This window comes from Zosterops lateralis (genome assembly GCF_965231275.1).
Source record: "Zosterops lateralis genome assembly, chromosome: 3".
Classification (NCBI taxonomy): Eukaryota; Metazoa; Chordata; class Aves; order Passeriformes; family Zosteropidae; genus Zosterops; species Zosterops lateralis.
In genome coordinates this window covers 88910543-88929534 of record NC_139764.1, presented here as the reverse complement: position 1 = coordinate 88929534, position 18992 = coordinate 88910543, and the positions used below count along the sequence as shown (strand labels likewise).

Genomic DNA, 18992 nt, shown 5'->3' with positions numbered 1-18992 from the left:
GTTCTGCAGCAAGCATGTATTTTGAGTAATTTGTATGCCTAATTTTAATAACTTACTCTTGCTAATAAGATCCAACTCTAAGCATAAATAAAATGCTGTTTGACCCCAAGGAATCAATACAGAAAAAAGGCAGAAGGAAAAAAAAATAACTGAACAGATCAAACTAACTTCAGAAATTAATTAAGATGGCATCTCATCTCCCTGTTGAAAGGTTGTAGGTTGTTAAGTGGACCAGAATGCATATAATAGAGTGTTAAAAATATGTATACATAGTGAGTTTGCCTTCATCTTAATGTCTGCTTTTATCCAAAAGATGAAGGCCTAGGGTATTAAAATTGAAAGTATTAGCATTTAAATTTAAACTACATCTCCCTCAGAATTCAACAAATCATAGGATCTTTCTAGGTGGAAGAACTGGTAAAATGTATGGATGGTACAGGCTTTTGCTTATGTGAATGATAACAGTGCCAACACTGCTACATTCCTGTATAACGTGCACTACATAAGGAATTTTAGTTTTCCACAGCTGCTGGTAACTTTGTGAATTATTCCAACAGGTATATTGCTCTTTGTTTGTCTAGATGCTCTTTTCGCTTGCTTGACTGCCATAGAATGACCTACCTCTTCCTCTTCCAGTCTTTTCAAAGAATCACCTGCAAACTTAATGTATTGTGTCATCAAGGTCACTAAGGCAGTGTACCGAGTCCGTAGATCCATGAACTGTAGAGAAACAAAGACGGGAGGTAAGTGTCATAGAGGTAAACACTCTCATTAAGCTTGAAAGAAGTGATAGACACTGGTTTAGAACCTATCCTGATATTGATTTCAAATTCATAATTGTGGAATCTAAAGTTCTAATTTTGATTCCAAAATTCAATGCTGTCAACAAAGTGCACTTGAATCAATATATCCTAAGGATCTATGAGCAGATCCATAAGAAGAAACAGAAGACAATGTTTTGACTTCACAGTCACTTGATTCTTCTCCCTCTGTAAGAAATGGTTTCAAGAGGGGCAAGCCATGCTTGTCACTATTCCTCTCTCTAAAGGTAGCAGAGAGACAGATTTATCTTTTTCACCCAAATGAGGCTGATTTGCCTTAGAATCTATAAAAGTGTCTGGATCTGGTATGTTTACTATGGTCAAGATGAACTTATTGTTTACTGTGATCAAGATCCAGTCCAGAGGTAGTTCTAAACAGTTTTACTGAGGCATGGTTCTCATACATGTTTTATAATTTGGGTGACTTTTTAAAATCAGCTGCATTATATGTCTTGCCACCAAAATGCAGCATAAGGAACAAGAGACTGTTTGCTATATTGTCTATGGGAAAAAAACCCCAATCTTTCTTGGAATACCATATTTAATCATTAATAAATCCAAAACTGAATTCTTGTGTTTACTCTGTTTTAAACAAAGACTCGCGTTGTCATAAGAAACCCATTTACCTCTTGGATAATGAAGTCTGATGAGCTTTGCATTCTTCGGCGCTTTACTGGAGATTTCTGTTGGGAATCAACCATAGCTCTGTAGGTCATGGTCTGCAACTCATAGTCCTGTAAAAGAGAAAATACACAAAATTATTGGCATTATACATGACACTGACACTAAAAAAATAGGATTATAAATGTAATGTTATTGTTACCTTCACAGCAGCTGAGTATTGTTCTGAATACTTCTGGCATTCATCTATTTTGCTTTGTTTCATTTCAATCTCAGAAACCAGCATCTGTAAAATATGAATGGATATTTTTATCTTTAAAAGTTATTTTTATTACTATTTTAATTAAAATTTCCACTTTATCTAACACTATCTAACATAAATAGATGGTTTGTTAACATTTACTTTAATATGTTCCTATCCATATGTGTACAAGTGATTATGCTCAAGCTTATGTCCTCCTTTATCAGATTTACAGTACAGAAGTAGTGAAAAAACATACCAGGTTAATAGTTGGTGAATGAACTGAAACAAAATTAGGAATATATCATTTCATGCATATAATTTATTATTCTGTCTATACTGCATTTCCTTCTTGCAGGAGACAGATGTTGAGTTTAGCTTTGCTTCCATGAAAATACTTCTCCATCCATAAATTTTAAAAAACAGCACTGAAAATGAAATTATGTGTTAAGGGGAGTCCAGAAGTTTTAACATTTTGATGTTCTTGCATACTTGAAGACCTAAAAATCTGGTCTATAAAACAGTAACAATAGTCACTGGGTGATATATTCATAGCTGCACTACAAACACCAAATCATTAAATCTGGTGATTACTTGCAGTTTTACAGTAAGGGCTGATAGATATAAGCCCCTCATATTGTAATTCTTGGGTCAGTGCTTACTACAGTGGTTTGCCACAATGACATCCCTTTCATACCTTATGTTGGTTCAATTGTTTAGCCAATGCTTTGCTATTTTCAGGATGTATTTCTTGAATCTTACGCTGAGTATCTTCCACTTGTTGAATCCAAGAGTCCAAGGAATTGTAAGTATCTTTATAATACTTCAGAGATTTATTAATACCTTCTAAATCACGCAACCTGATTTTATTTTAGAGGACAAATCAAAGGGGAGATGATTATTAAAGACAAAAAATACAACACTAAGGCAAATAAATACAGCTTTAAAGGTTTCAAATGCCTTAGCTCTCTTACAGTTCACAGTATAAACATACTAAAGTAACACTAATTAAACAGCAAATTCACTTCTCAAACACTAGGGCTCCCAGCCTGATTAACTTTTTCCATTTGTCATTAAGGACATCCAGGAAAGATCCCATTACACAAGAAACTCTATATATCCCTCATTAGTGTGTTCAACTGCTTGAAACTCCACGAGCACAGGAGACTCAAAGAAAGAGGGAGGGCTCTGCTACAGCAATCAGATCTGTTACAAGTGAGAGTATTTAAAATGTGACCTATGAATTGAGGAGTATATACCATGCTGGAGTCAAGTAGTGGTTCACCATACTCTCTGTGCCTCCCACAAAACAGCAGGAGTTACACTAAAACTAAAGACTGTAAATATGCTAATGTGTAAAAGTAATTGAACATGTACATCTAATTTCAAATCCTGTTTTTGACCTAAAAAGAGAGTTCTGTGTATTTCTTTAAAGTCATTTCCATACTGAGGCAGATGACTGAAAACTGACAGTTTTTCTTTCATGATCTTTACACTTGTTATCATGGTGTGATTTTAGTGGCTGCTCTGTGCAGAGTCAGGAGTTAGACTTGATGATCCTTGTGGGTTCCTTCCAACTCAGGATATTCTATTATTCTACTTCAAAGATCATATAAATATGACCATTCAACACTGCAGAATAAACAGAATTAAACAACATTTGCAGTTTGACTTGGAATGAATACTTCAAATTGCTCTAGTGTTGTTCTTAAGATGCCAAAAGGAGACTAAAAAGAGTGAGCAAAGGAATTTTTTTTTGCTTTGGTTTCATACTTAAAAGCATGTTTTAAAGGTAATAACCATGAAACAGAGAAAGGATCATGATAACTGCAGCCAGTATTTGTACATACATTTCGTATAATATTATCAGTGTCAAGCTGGTATGAAGAAGTGGAAAAAATATTTGCAGAAAGCAGCTTGTTTACAGCTGTACTGTTACAGTTATCACAATCTGTCCTATTTATACCAGAAGCCATTATGTATTAGCAGTCATTTTTCAGCATATTCTGTTCAGGATACAGTCCTGGGAGGAGAGCATGTGGTTCATGCTTATTCTCTTGAAGAAATAAGAACACTTCAGTACCTCACAAAACTACTGTTTAATAATTTAAATTATGTCACACTAACAACTTTTGAAAAATCAGAGGTGGAATTTAAGCTAGCTATTCTGCAGTCAGCATTAAATGAATTCTCTTTTTCCCATCTTCTTTCTAACTACCAGCAATGTTTAACAGACACAACTAAACTAGTTAATTACAAGTGAATAATTTTAATATTGCACCTGAATGCATATTCACCCTTTAGAAAAGAACAAAAATGTGACAGGTTGTTGTGTGAACTTTTACATCAACAGCACTATCTTCAATGTTCTTTTCCAGGCTACCTATAATGACAAACTAAAGCATATTTCAAAGGAATTACGTTCAGACTGCACAATACAGAATTCCTTAACACTTGCCCATACTCCTTCCTTCAGCCTCTACAGTTCTGCCTACTTTACATACAGGAAACAGGACTGTAGAGACTGAAAAAAAAAAACATTTCCAGGAATTTCATGTATGGACATCTCCTTCAGAAATATTGGTAGGTGTGTCCTGCTGTATCTGCACGTTTGTGTAGGTGTGTGCACTTGAGCAACATTTTTCAGTATCAACTTGACAGTAAAGCCTGAATTTAGAGCACTATCTCTACTGGATATTTTAAAAAATAAAAGGCACTTCGCCAAAAAGTCATTGCATCAAATTTATCACAGAAGTTAATGGAAGCTAAGAACTTCCAGACTTAACACTTGAGTAATTAAAAGCAAACTAAACTCAATCCAATCATAACTGATAAATCAGCTCATCAATTTAGCCCATCAGAACTAATTATGTGGAGAAACAGATGGTATTTCCATAGGACTGCCAGACATTTCCGCAGGTTTGGGTTTTTTAACAAAAAAAGACAATTTCTCTCCACAATGTATCAGTAATTAGTAAGTTTCTCTATCTTGTTCATCTGTTGGAGCTTAACAGGGTCAGATATTCCCAGTGGAAAAGTAAGGCAATGTTGCAAACAGCACAATAAAGGTCCTCATCCCAGCACATTCCAAAAACAGTTCAGAAAACTATTCAGACCTTTTTTAACATTAATTTCTGATCATTTTTCCTCAGAAATTTAAAACAAACCCAAACAAAACATTATAAATCGTGAACAGATTATAATAAAATCATACAAACCTATTTTCAATTTGAGAATGAACATTTTGCCATCTCTCAGCCAACTGATCGACTTTTTCTTTATGCCAGTCAAAGTCAAGATCACGTTCCTTGTGCATTTTAAACATCTGATCACTGATCATCTTTGCCTTCTGCAGTTCATCCTCTAAGGCATGGAATGTCTGTCTTTTCTCATCTACTTCAGATCTCCATTGCTAGTAGGAAATAAAAATGTTGTAAATAACTCCTAAATTATGACACTATTTTATAAATTAGCATTTTACACAAGTATGCTGTATAAATGAATCAATAGAAATGTTTCAATTAATATTTTACTTCTGCTTCCTCAAATACTCAAGTGACACCAGAATGGGTCTGAAGCAATAAACTGCAAAATAATTCTAAGTAACAGCAATCCCCACAACACATAGATCAAAACACAGACATCAAATGAACATGCTCACCTTCTAAACTACAGCTTTCAAAACAAATTATTAAACAATCATCCTATCTAGTAAAAAAGCATTACTCATAATGTGTAATATGCAAATGAGTTATACACAGCAAACAAAAAATGCTGAACTTTAATCTTTCCATTTCTCAAAGATATCTGCCAAACTTCCTAAGAAACCCTGATTAGTACACCAAAGCAGTAGCAAGAATGTTATTGTGGTCAAATTTACATAACATAAATATATGTTTATGTTACTGTAAGTATTTGCTACCTTCTGAAGAGCAAAGAAAATCTTACTGCAGCATTAACAAGTGTCACTTTTGCAGATTCAGATACTTAAAAGCATTTTGCAACAGCAGGACATGCTTTCAACCTATCCAAACCCTAATGCTCCAAAGCCGCCATTTTTTCTGAAATGTCAATCCTAATATCACCTAAAATTAAATACACAAGCCAATGTTTGATACACTATAGAGTGCAGCATAATGAAATCAAGTGTTACAAGACAGATAGTATTTCTTATTTTTTTCATCTGCCCATGAAAAGGCAACAGCCAGCTCTTACCTTTAATGTACCCATCAGATTTTCAATATTGTTTTTGTCAGCTGTTACTGCCTCTTCTTCACACAGCTTAGTTTCATAGTGTTTTACTAATGACTCTGCTGTTTGGGTGTTCGTCAGCACCAAATTTATAGTTTTTAATCTGAAAAACAGACATCCTGTTAACTGAATCATCAATTAAAATACAACATATTTGTGTTTTTCAGCCTCTTCATGTCACAGGGTACTCCTTTATACAATGTTAAAATGTTAACTCCCTCTTCCTTGATCAGTATTATTCATACTAATAGTTTTAATTTAAGAGAAAACTGTAAACAAAAACATGTGTGATGGAAGACAGCCTAGTACATACTTATCTATGAAAATGGAAGACATGGAGTAAACTTGGTTCATGTTCTGTATAACAACATTGAGTTCAGAGCGCAGAGTAGGGACTGAAGGTGAGCCAGCAGCTTGACTGAAAAACTCTTCACATTTTTCTGTGATGATTCCCAAGTCATCCTTTAGTCGATCCAGTTCTTTCTTCAGTTTCTGTAAAATGAAAGGTGATTGATAGTGCTTTCATCCTACATCAACCTGATATATCCTCTACATATCACTATGACAACTATGCCCTCCTTTGCTTTGATGATGACATCATTGAAAAAAAATGAAGAGAAGTGTATGTGTAATAGGGAAACCAACAGAGTTGACATTCATCAGCATCTTTTTGCTCACAAACACAAGCTAAATATTTGACTTCTCTTTTCAAGGTACACTGCAAACCTTCCTGGCTTACACTCAAAAGTCAGGATATACTTGGTTTTTAAATAAAACTTTTCCTAGGTAAAACAGACTTTTTCAAAGGCTCACCTCTTGCTCTGAAATCCTAAGCACATTTTCATGTACATCATCCCTTTCCATTGGCGTCCGGATCTGCCGTATTAACCGCTCCTCACAACTCTCTAGTCGTAGTCTGATATTTCTGACTTCAGAGATGTACAGATTGTAAATAGATTCTTCCTGCTCCTCTATTGAAAGAATTAAAGCACGTGTTAGCCAGCAAAGTCATCATGTCCTTTTCACCATAACTTTATAAAGTCATTGCTCTACAGATAATTATCACAACTGGCTAAAATGCCATCAGTTTCCACTAAATTCAGTGACTGATTCTTTTAATCAGTGGTACCAGGGACATAAACGCTCTTTCAGATGCACAGGGCACCATGTCTTTCCTGAAGTTTAGTGAACTTTGCTAATGAAGTAATCAGCTTTGCACTACTGTATTTCTTTAAGTCATCAACTATTCAACAGTAAATCAAAAGAGCTATTTTAAGCTTTCTGTTCTCACTGTATTAATACAGTGTTAATTAGAGTTAAGAGAGCAGTAACTACAGGCATCCTGCAGAGCTAGGAAAATAGCTAGCACATTTTCCTCACCTTAACAGGGTGAAAAAAGTCCTAATTCTGTGTCCTCGTTTGGGACACCCTAGGACATTCTCCTACAAACTCAATAAAGTAATCAAGCTTTTTTTGCCAGCATTCGAAAACGAGGAAAGCAGGACTAAGCAGTGAGATGTAATACACATAATAAATTCCTAGGTGTAAAATACTTTGTAACATTTGTATATTATGTAACACATCAGTATTTTTACATATCTTAATATATACAAAGTTAAAAAAATTAAGAGCTTCTATACAACGTAATTGCACACACTGTATAAATGACTCTGTTCAAAAAAACACAGGCAGTAACAATATTACCATGATAAAAAAGATCTCAAGATCAAGAGCAAAGATGACCTCATAAGGTCATCTTTCTACATTCTAAGCTAAGTTTTACCTCTTTCTGCAGACTTGAGAAGCTCTTGATAGTATTGCTTGCAAACATTAACTTCCCTTTCCAGCTGTGCTGTATCGGAGCTTGTAAAGATTTTGGACTCCTGGCTGTCTTCCACAAAATCATCAAAGCGGGACTGCAAATTGCTTAGAACCTGCTGATGTTCACCTGGCAGCATTGTCTTTATCTGCAACAGATTATAGACGCAACACAAAGTCAGCAATGATGCATCACTCACACAGTTCCTATTGCTTTTTATCAGAAAGCAATACTGATCAATTACTAAGATGGTAAAGTCATAGAATTGAGGTTATGAAAGCTCATTGTTCCTTAGGTGGAGTCTACTTGACAGCTGAATTTACACTCAACACAAAATCCTTTTCAATCTGTCACATCAGGAATGGCCTCTGTTAAGCCAACCCTACATCAGACTTCATTTCTCCAATCCAATACCATGCAACAAACAACAGCAAGGACAAATACAGACAATTCAAGAATTATCTCAGATTCCTCTTTCCAACAGTAACGGAGATAAATTAGGTAGGAAAGTGTTGTTTTTGGTATTGCAAATATTATTTGCAACAGTTTGTGATCTCACACATTTTTGTCATTCTATGACTTCCTAGTAAATGGTTAAGAGTCTTTCCTAGTCATAGCACTTACTGAGGCAACATTGCCAGCTCGAACAGCTTCAATTTCATTTGTCAGGTAATGCCAGGACACCACACTCTTCATGTTTACATGTGACTCATGCCAAAGGGCCAGAACATTCTGATATTGCTGCTCAATCCTGAAACAAAAAAAATTCCAACTTCAGATCAGGGTTACACATGAAAATGAAAACAAAAAGGAGAAAGAAACAAAACCCCAAACAAACACAACAAAAACTGTGATATATTCTTTTAACCCAAGCTTCATGTAAGTGGATTTTGATAGAAAATAGGTAGTTTTACTTTGTCCCTACCTGTTGGCTGTATCTATTGCTTCTTTGTTTGGTGGAGGAACTGTAAAGCATACAGATGGAACCATGGCCTCATTACCACTTGGGCTAATGACTTTCCATTTAGCACGATGGGAGTTGTTTGCTAATACACACTCATCATCTTTGTAAATAGTTATCTAGTATTAACAGAAAAGCAGAATAATTTGATGAGCCAAGCATTACAAAATAATTGTACAAAGCACTTCTGCAAATGCTGTCAACAAATAAGCAGCAGAACAACAAAACCAATGTCCTAACCAAAGGATTTGCTGTGGTTTACTAGGGTGGAAGAAATTTACAGCCCAGATTTCTTCAGGAACATGGTAATTAATGAAACTTTTGCTGAATTCTTACATCTGTAATTGGTTTGAGGAAATTTTAGTTTCTAACCTCAATTTGTCTGTAATCACAGATGGCTTTAATTGGAATGGATGTTTTGAGTGCACAGTCAGGGTTCCTTGGCTTCAGCTGAATTATTGCCTTTGCTCTTCCCACAAGGCCTGCTACTGTGCTCTTATACTGCAAGAGTTGTTCTTTTTCTTCCTAGAACAGTTAAGAAAAGAATATGTCATAAGAGATGTTCAGAATCCAGTACTGCTTCTTTGATCCTGTTATGCCTTTTTTTTTCCCCCTGACTCCTTCTACCGTGTTTCCTAAAAGTAACACATTTTCCAAAACCAATGTATCTTTATGAAGCCACTGTCTTCCTACATCTGGCATTGTAAATATAAATAAATAGAACTGTATATTAAAGTTATGAAAAACTTAGCAATTTATTTATAAGTTCTGAAAAAATCAGCATTTTTTCCTTTACTTTAAATGAATAATGTTAACACATTTTATATCCCACCATAACCTACTCATTTCTTGTTTTCATTGTAACTCCTGCTCATAGCATCCTACCAAAGATCTTACCATAGACTCCTGGACAAGGTCCTCCAGCCTATGAAGACTGCTTGATCTATCACAACTGTATTTTCGGTATATGGTATCTTTTAAATTCTTCAAATATTCCATGGCATCTTTGGCATCGCTGAAAAACTAAGATAAAATAATTATCTGGGTTATTTTTAAATAATCAAAAAAATACAGAATCAGCTATGCTGAAGGTTTCAAGTGATGTCCTTTAAAACAACCTTTTCTCATCACTTGAAGTGACCACTGCACCACACTCAGCTACTCATGACCTCATGTCTAAATGTACTCTTCAAAAAGGCACGTACTGTTAACACCAGTTATTCTTGGTATGAGCTACCAATTTAGCTACCAATGAGCTAAAATTAATTCTGCAGTTATTGAACCTACAGTTAATGACCACTCCTGCAATGAAAAAAATGTATTAAGTCAATTTAGCTTTCCTTGGAATTACAATTACTTTCATATAGAAAGCACAGACAAAGCCTATAAACTATAGAAACTAGCTGCAAAATCCAGGCAGCACAGCTGGGGCAAACATTTTGTGCAGGAAGGGAAATGAGCTGCCATACTTGGCAGTTCTGCAAGGGTATCTGCACACCCAAACAAGGGTGCTGGTTAGGCATGATTGGGAAGGGTAATCCCATTCTCTCCCTTAAGCCCCATCTCTTAAATCCAAAATTTCAGTTTGTTCCCCCTGTCACAAGGAGCTCAAATTGCTTTGTCTTCTCCAGTGTCCTATTCTTAGTTTTGGGTTCTCATCCTTCTCGGTCCAAAGGCATCTCACCCCTTCATCACCTCCCTTTCCCTTCAACCACACAACACAGAAGACACTAAGATTCATCCTTATAATTTAAATGTTTTAAATGAGTAGATTTAAAAACAAACAGACAGACAAAACTAACAAAAAAATCTCCTCTGTCTATCATGCAAGTGACTTCATCATTTGCCGAGTATGTGAATGGGTGACAATGAGATAATCAGGTGGGTGTTTCATGGGATGTGTCTGCTGTCAGGGTGTTCTCTGCTCTGGTTATTATTAATGCTGTACATTCCATTTTGCTTTGACTAGTCCCAGAATAACCATCTAGAATGTGTCCTCCCACGGCCATCACTAACCACGCTCCACACTACATTGACAGCAGTTGTGCTCAACAGGGAGAGAACAAGGTTTCATTCTCAGAGCCTCTACTTGCAGCTGCAGCACTGAAAAAAATCTCAGGCCACATTTTCATCTGCTGTGAATTGACATAATTGTAGTGAAGTAATAAGAGTTGTGGCAACACTACGGGAGGAGCATAGCTTATCGTCTAGTGATGTACCAGACAAATGTCAATTCTACAATTACTGTGAGAGAACAACTAGAGCTTTTGGTGGAACTTTTTGACTAAGAACAAAACTTAAAATATTTCACATTCTGATTGATTTACTTTCTTACCTCAAAATATGCAGCATTTTCTCTCAAATGTTGTTCAACACAGTGGCAAAGCTGAAGAATCCAGCTCCATTGTGTCTGCATTGCAGCTCTATAGGCCTTTAAGGAAGGGAGATATATCTTACAAATGGAAATGAAAACTAAATGTTGCATACCTTTACAGAATTTAGGAAACACAGAAGTAACGCAGCAAACACAAACAGCTAAAACCTGACCACCTCACCCTGGAAAACTAAGCTGCAGCAAAGAAAATTCCAATTAGATGTGAGAAAGAAACCCTGTCACTACAGCATAGTCAAGCATAACAAAACTTGCTCAGAGGGACTGTGAAATCATTATACTCTGCCTGGTCAGAATTAGGCCAAACAAATTCCTGATAGCACTCCAGCTCCTGCTGGCAGCTCAGCTCCTGAGGTTCCTCCAGTCTAAGCCCATCTACAGCTCTGTGTGCCTATTCACTCAATCTAAATAGTTGGAGTCCTGTCTGGATACAATTCGTACAGTAAAGTAGCGCTGAACAAGGCACCATTAACCCCTCCCAGGCCGGGGGCGATGCCCGATTTGGCGCGGGAGCGCAAAGCGCCCCAAGAGCCGCACGCGCCCTCGCCAGCAGGGGGCGCTCCTGCCTTTGGAAAATCCCCCCCAAACGCGGGGTTTCAACTTCTGTCATTCCCAGTTATAAACAGTTTTTCCATTGTCTTCCAGGAAATTCAAATTGACGCACTAAGGCATGTATTGTCCTGTAGAAAAGGATAATTTTTTTAAAGAATATTTTTTATAAATATCCCAATATAGTGTCATTGGAGACAGCATAACCTGCGCAGTCATCATGACGGCAATGGCCTGGTTTCATAACAAGTATCCTCAGAGTATTGTACAGTACACCAATAGGAACCCATCAGAACAGGCTATACTTTTAAAGAATAGAATTGTCCACATTACATAAAATATCACTTATTATTCAAAGTATGTCATGAGAAGGAAGGAAGAGAGGGGTTTTCTTCATGTTTCCCATTTTTGTACATAAACACGCAGAGCTGAAGAACAATAAAAATACATTCCCTCTGACTTTTTTCATTCTTCTATAATAAATCAGCTATTTATTGTTTCCATCTTTACCACCCACTGTCTGTATCTTCTCTTTCCTTAAAGGTCTACAAGGAAAAGTATTTTACATTCTCCTTTGAAAACCTGTTGGGACCTTACAATGGCTACAATAAATTTTTCTGTAGATTTTTTACATATATAACATAGAGCTAGATTAAAGCCTGAAGTAAATGATATCACCTGGTCAGGTTTTTCACATCCATACAAGTTTCGTAATTCACTGACAAGTAAGTTATGAAACCAACTGTAAATCATAATAGGAACCTGCTCATACAGTAAGTGATGACAAAAGCTCTTACTGAATTTTCTTTCAATCCAACAAGAAAGAAATCACATAAGGAATGTTCTGTGCCCTGAGTCTGTCAATGCAATTTGTATCAACAATTCTAGAAACTGCATGACCAGAAACATCTGTACAGACCAATTAACTTTAGAGTTTAAGGTGATTTAATCTAAGCAATCCAAGGTGTAACCATAACTTTATAAAAGTGTTTTTACTTTTTGGAAACTGGAAGATAAATACAATCGAGACGCTGAAGAGGAAAATTTAATAGAACCCTTTAAATTAGAGTCTTGTTCAATTTTCTCTAAGTTTGCCTTCTTCTCCCCCTTCTTTTCCCCCAAAACTCAGCTCGTTTAAATCCCAAAACTTTTCCTGTTGTCGTGCTAGTTCCACTAACTTACCTCAATGGTTAGCCTGGCTGGGTGGTTTTCAAGAAGCAATTGCTCAGCTATTTCTTGTACTGATTTAATAACTTCTTCTTTTTCATCAAGTTCTCTCATTAATTCCTTTTTTCAGACAAAAAAAAAAGTTTTAGAACTCTCTCTAATTATTAAGGAATTATTAAATTATTAATAATTCCCTCTGGCATATATTAGCAATACATACTGCATGGTATTCCTTTTTTCTTGTTATATTGGGGTTTCTTTCACTCCAGTCATATGCAACCTCTTCCTCTTCTTTTTCATTCAGCCATATCAACTCTCTAGTAGCACGAGACACAAAATTGTGAAGAGTGTCAAGATGCCTTTCCTGATTTCTTGATGTGTTCTTTATTAAAAGGAAAAGAAAAATATTTAAAATAATCAGAATTTAAAGCTCATCCCTTATCAGAAATTATGCACACTGAAAAGCTGAACATGGAAAAGGTACGGTTAACTTACCAAAAGTTTTGAATACTGACTCTCCAGTTTGTGCAGTTTTTCTGCATAACTGAGTTTAAGAGGGGCAGTCATTTGGATCTGTATTTGGTATATGAGATCAAAAGACAAGAAAAAGGTTAGATATGTTAAAATTAAACCATGACATCTGATTTCATTATAAGTCATGTAGAGATCAGAAATAAAGGCAAGACTGTGAAACCCAAATACAATGCTAAAATTCAACATTGCTTTAGGGGTCACCCAGTAAGAAAGTAATCAAAGAAATTAAGAACATAGTGCAAGTACCTCACTGATTTTGGCTTCTTTAAGGCTGGATTCAAATTCCTCAATAGCTTTGTGGACATTTTTGTGATTTTCTAAATGGCTTTCAACACTTGGCAAATCTGAACCCCACTCCGCTCGATCAAGTTGAACCTTACAAACAGGAAGAAAAGATTAGCCATGATCTATAAAAAGTAAACGTAATCATTAGAAGTGCACTGTTTCTCTGAAAATTGCTACCTGCATTTCTTCCACCCAGCTCAATAGATCCTGGACAAACTTCATGTTCACCTCTTCTTCGGTCAAATTCTGATCAATAAAAGCTGATTTCATAAGAGGTTTTCTGATTTGCATCAGTTTGAGTGTTTGCAGAGTCCCACTGTCTACTCCTGTCACATAGCTCTGAATTAACCGTGGGGGGATGCCTGATGGGTAAGCGGGAGTGATGGTTGGTGTCAGTCTGGAAGCAAGACCTGATGAAAGGCCAGATGTCAAATTGGAAGAAGTCAAAGGAGGTGTTAAACCTTGTGTCATTGCAGCATTTAATTCAGGAGTTAGGTTTGTTGTAAATCCTGAGTTTAAGCTCTCGGTTATTCCTGATATCATCAGCTTTGTCTGCTCTGTGGTCAGCGCGTGCCCCTTGTTGTACACAGAAGAACATTCGGTCCGTAAGGCCATCAGGTCATCACGAAGTTTTGCAACTCTATCCAATTAGAATTAAAAAAAAAAATCCCAATGAATGCTTATGATTAAGGTTTATCATGATCAACTGAATAGTGATATGAGCTCACATTATCTCTTATACTTTAACTGCACTTAAATATTTATAAGCAAGTATTTTTATCAGTAAGTACGGGGAATATCTACTTATAGTCCTACACAGATAATAAATGCATAAATCAAAGACTAAAAAAATGGTATGGGAACTAACATGCACTATACACAATTCCAGGGAGAAATCGGCAAACCAGAAATCTTACAAGACACCACATGTTGTGGCTAATCAAACACCAATGCTGAGGATTTATGCACTTCATCTCAATCAGTCCAAGGATAAATCCCAAAAAAACTTTGGAGCCACTTCTTCATAAAACAGAACTATGCAGTTTAAGTGCTTCTTTCTGCCAACACTGTACACAGTGCCACACATAACCTAATGTTACCCCACTTACTACCTGTTAATACACCTAGAGCTGTTACCAGAAATGTAGCTAGCTATTACTAGCCTCCATTTAAAAAACAGAAGTTAGTAAATTCTAAATATATTTTACATGCTACTATCTTTGCACACAGATATCTAGTAAACATTAAACATTACATCATATTCAGGGGCTGACTTCATTTTCATAAATAAGTACAAATAGCTCCTGTTGTCTTCAACATTTGTGGGCAATGCACCCATGAGAATATCTGGATGATATCTGGGTGCCCAGTGACAGACCACGAAGTATATGCATAGTTATAAAGAACTGAAAATTTTGTCCATAATGGGAATCTGTATTTGGGACATTTTTTAATTCACATAAACATACTGTAAAGTACCTTTGAACAAGCTGATCTGCTTGATAGTATTTTCCATCAATAAGAATTTGGGCATCAATCACTTGCTGGCGGAGAAGATTCTCAGATTCAAGAAGATACCCAGCTATCTCTGCTTCATGTTGGAACTGGAGCCCTGACTCCAATCGTTTGGTGTCCTTAATAAATAAGAGAAAGTCATAAGCCTTGCAGTTAAACCAAAGAGATATCAGCTCTAAGAATTCCTTTTTAAAAAAATATCCAACTTATTCTTATCTTGAAACACTTGTGAAGCATTTAATTCACTACAGAACAAAAAAAAAATTAACAGAACACACTCTAGGCAACTTGTGGTATTTTCTTGAAGAAATGCCACCTTAACGGTACAATCAAAATAAAAGTAGCAGCTATTAAGGTTGTCCTCACAAACCCTTAAGAAATTTATGCCATTCAACTTCTTTAAATTTAAGAATACAGACAAGTAGAATCACTGACTGACTTACAGACTGCAGAGCATTCCGGGCAAGTATCAGTTTGTCCTCACAGCTCCGGCTGTCCCTCTGGATTCTGTTTGCAATTTGCTGCAGCATTTCCAACCTAGGTGATGCCAAAGCATTTCAGAAAAATAAATAAGTACTATATTATTTATATTTACAATCACGTTGCATGACTTTAAAAACAAAAAAAACCAAATCAACAGCATCTAACACAAAGCACAAATGCATATGTTAACTTACCTGTTCCCTTCTAAGGTTCCATTACCAAAGCTTATACAAGATTTAATCAGCGTGGGACCACAATTAACAGAAAGGAAATTCTCATTAGAGTCAACGCTGGTTCGAGTACTTGTGCTGTTGCTAAACAGCGAATCACTGCTATGATAGCTGTAACTACTGCTATTCATTTTTACATCCAGAGCACAGTTCTTCTGGCTGTTTGCATTTGCTGAAAAACGAAGATGAAACTCCTGCAAAATGTACAGCTTCTAGGGATGAATTTCCACTACTGGCTTTTGAAACACCTAGACTCCTCCCTTATATAGGCTTCAGTATGCACATTTAAAACCCAGCAATTAATATTCTGCCAGCTCTTCAAAGGATTTTACCTGGGGCTATGTACGCTACCTTGCTTTTGGCTTCCCTACCTTGCATTAAAGCTTTGCAAGTACAGACTAGGCAGCAACAATGGGGCGTCTCTAGGAAACAGACACACCAAATATTTTATTTAAGTGTCACTAAATAACTATAAACCAAGTGAGAACTAAAAGAACTCTTTGCAGTGTCTCTCAGACTCATAAATGGAAATTTTCAAAAAGGAGTGAAGGGAGAAATCCACACTCAATAGTAGAGTACAAAAAACCTCCAGGCTGGACTGACTCCTTTTTCTTCAAATAGAACTGCACAATAAAACTGGGAGAGTATCAGGGTTAATCAGCTCATTACAATATAATCTGAGACACCTATACACCCTCCAACCTGCCATCATTCCTGCACTGTCCAAGCATGCATCTTCACTAACTGCCCTGTCCCACTACACTGTCCTCCTGCAAATTTCCCTTCATCATCTTTCACATTCACAGCCAATTGCTTCTAGATGTTTTGACCAGAAAATAAGTAAGAAAAATCTGATCACTGCTTTAAAGTTACTTTCTAACTCAGAATTTGGGCTGGGGTGATTTTTTCAGTATTTCACCCCCTGCTTTTAGGATTCCTGAACAACCACACCCATCCCATGAGGTGACTGTTTATGCAGCAGAGCTGGGCAAAGGCACAGACACACCCCTGCAGCAATGCCAAACTCTGCTAGTTTTGCAAACTAGAGCTCAGCTTGGCACTCTCCTCATTGACACCATATTAATTTTGATCCCATACACCAATCTGGCCACACATTATCTGTTTGTGTTGATACTTCGAGATACATTCAACAGGCTTGCAGGCAAAGTTTTATTACTTCACCAGGTTTCAGTATTGGCTGAAGTCACATTTTTGCGAGAGTCAAATTTCACCCCAGCAGCTGTATCAACACCTCATTATGATGAGATGCACTGGTAACCAATGCAAAAAACATGGATGATGTTCTTGTGTCTGCTTCAATCAATAATTTGAACTTGGTGACTAAGCCAGAATCACTTAATGAAATTTTCTCTCTCATTTTATAGTGACCATCACATGTAGTGACTATCACCACATAACCTGGTGGTGATAATTTTTCACCCTTCTTGAAATATGGAAAGGAAGTTAGGTTCATGTTTGTTTATCTGTGCTCAGATCATACGAATAAAGTAGAAATAAACTGATGTCATTTACACACATTCTCAACAAAGATAATCCAGCTTTCTGCAAGTACAAACAGAATTTCTACTGGTGAAGCCAGACTCTTTGCTTTTGACAGGTTGGGACAAATTAACCTACAAGACCTAGCAGGCTGTATTTCTGCTGCTGCTTTATAGTGTTCTGCTCTGCATAAGAGGGAAAACTTGGTATTGTGTGGAAAACTTCATATTCCTCTATAGAAACTCATTCCACAGTAGGGTGCCACAAATCAACACCTCCTGAATCTGCCATTTCAGTCAGGCTCTTCCTCTTGTAAGACTCTGACAGTCTTTGCCCTCTGACTGAAATCTCTCTTACTAAGGACTTCCTACACAATGGTCTGGATTCCTCACACCTAGTTTCAGGTACCTAGAGCAGAGAGGTCACCCTGTTGTCACCAGAAGTCAGTGACAATTGCTCTCAAGGAAGTGATTCAGATGTCTGCTTTGGATGCATAAAGTCAAGAATGAATCCAGATCCAGGTGTCTATATCTACCCATAGGTACCCAAAAACCATTTAACTTTAAAAGGGTTTTTTAATCAATGAATGGATAGCATCTGTGTCTCCCACAGAACTTAAAGACATACCATTAAAAAATGCTCTCAGACTGCACTGAGACTTTAATCATGCTTAGTACATCATCAGTGATGTACAAAAGTGTCCCACAGCCTACTATCATGGAAGGCTACTATGCCTTTCCACATCTAAATGCTTGGTGCGCTCTCAGGTACCACTAACTGTTTAAATCACCTCTACACAAGATGTTCGCCTACAATGTGGTGCACCAAGAAAAATACACATTTCATGTAAAGGATGAGGATGGTCCATATACAAAATCAAGTTGAAATGAGACAGTGAAGTGACACAAACCTAGCTTTGACTAACTGTACAAAAGATGTGTATGTGTATAAGTCTTTGATGGTCTGAGGCACAGATGCTGCTCATCACAACCCTATGAGACTACCAAAGCTGTTTATGTCTGGACCTGCCTCTAGGCAGGTAGAAAATTTCAGACCTTGAACAAAGGCAGAAATGCTTGATCTAGAAAATTAATATAGACATTATCACAGAATATTTACAAATTTCAAGATGGGCTAAAACAACAGAAAGTATATTAACAAAGCTTGTCAAATATTCAGTAGCATACCTCTCCACTTCAGGTCGAAGGGTCTTCTCTCTTTCCAGCATGGCAATAATCAGTTTTCCCCATTCCTTTTCTATATCATTTGGATGGTAGCCTTGAGAAAGTTTGATGCGTCCAAATTCAATCCAGACCTTAAAAATTCGTAGGTATTCATTATTTTAAGCCACAGAAAAGGAACTTCTATACATGTCAATGAATGTTAAATCTTACCTCTAGCAGTTTATATAGATGTTTAATTTTTGATTTATCTGTCTCCTTCGGTGGAATTTCTGTTTCTTTAAACTGTAAATATTGATTATAAAGTGCCTATAGAAATATGAAAAATAACATCAAATTTTATTTACAGTGAATATAACCTTAGTCTCTAAACTCTCTTCTAATATTCTTCACAAGCTTATCTTTATACTGTTCAACCAGAGTTCAACAAAAAACAGTGACA

The 18992-nt window shown here is 36.5% G+C and overlaps 1 protein-coding gene across 10 annotated transcripts in view; it reads right to left on the bottom strand.

Moving 5' to 3' along the window:
- The window catches only part of DST (dystonin), a gene marked incomplete at its 5' end in the record, with an annotated part of 251197 nt that overhangs the window by 123710 nt on the left and 108495 nt on the right, over window positions 1-18992 (bottom strand). For all 10 annotated transcript variants that reach the window (XM_083857745.1, XM_083857739.1, XM_083857746.1 and 7 more), the window contains 23 exons: window positions 622-720; window positions 1448-1555; window positions 1645-1728; window positions 2381-2543; window positions 4902-5095; window positions 5899-6037; window positions 6248-6426; window positions 6748-6905; window positions 7718-7901; window positions 8378-8504; window positions 8679-8833; window positions 9087-9239; window positions 9612-9737; window positions 11050-11145; window positions 12838-12942; window positions 13043-13204; window positions 13318-13395; window positions 13603-13731; window positions 13819-14281; window positions 15121-15275; window positions 15600-15693; window positions 18557-18684; window positions 18764-18859. In XM_083857745.1, coding sequence (XP_083713871.1) covers window positions 622-720; window positions 1448-1555; window positions 1645-1728; window positions 2381-2543; window positions 4902-5095; window positions 5899-6037; window positions 6248-6426; window positions 6748-6905; window positions 7718-7901; window positions 8378-8504; window positions 8679-8833; window positions 9087-9239; window positions 9612-9737; window positions 11050-11145; window positions 12838-12942; window positions 13043-13204; window positions 13318-13395; window positions 13603-13731; window positions 13819-14281; window positions 15121-15275; window positions 15600-15693; window positions 18557-18684; window positions 18764-18859 — 3375 coding nt within the window. The remainder of the gene's footprint in view (window positions 1-621; window positions 721-1447; window positions 1556-1644; window positions 1729-2380; window positions 2544-4901; window positions 5096-5898; window positions 6038-6247; window positions 6427-6747; window positions 6906-7717; window positions 7902-8377; window positions 8505-8678; window positions 8834-9086; window positions 9240-9611; window positions 9738-11049; window positions 11146-12837; window positions 12943-13042; window positions 13205-13317; window positions 13396-13602; window positions 13732-13818; window positions 14282-15120; window positions 15276-15599; window positions 15694-18556; window positions 18685-18763; window positions 18860-18992) is intronic.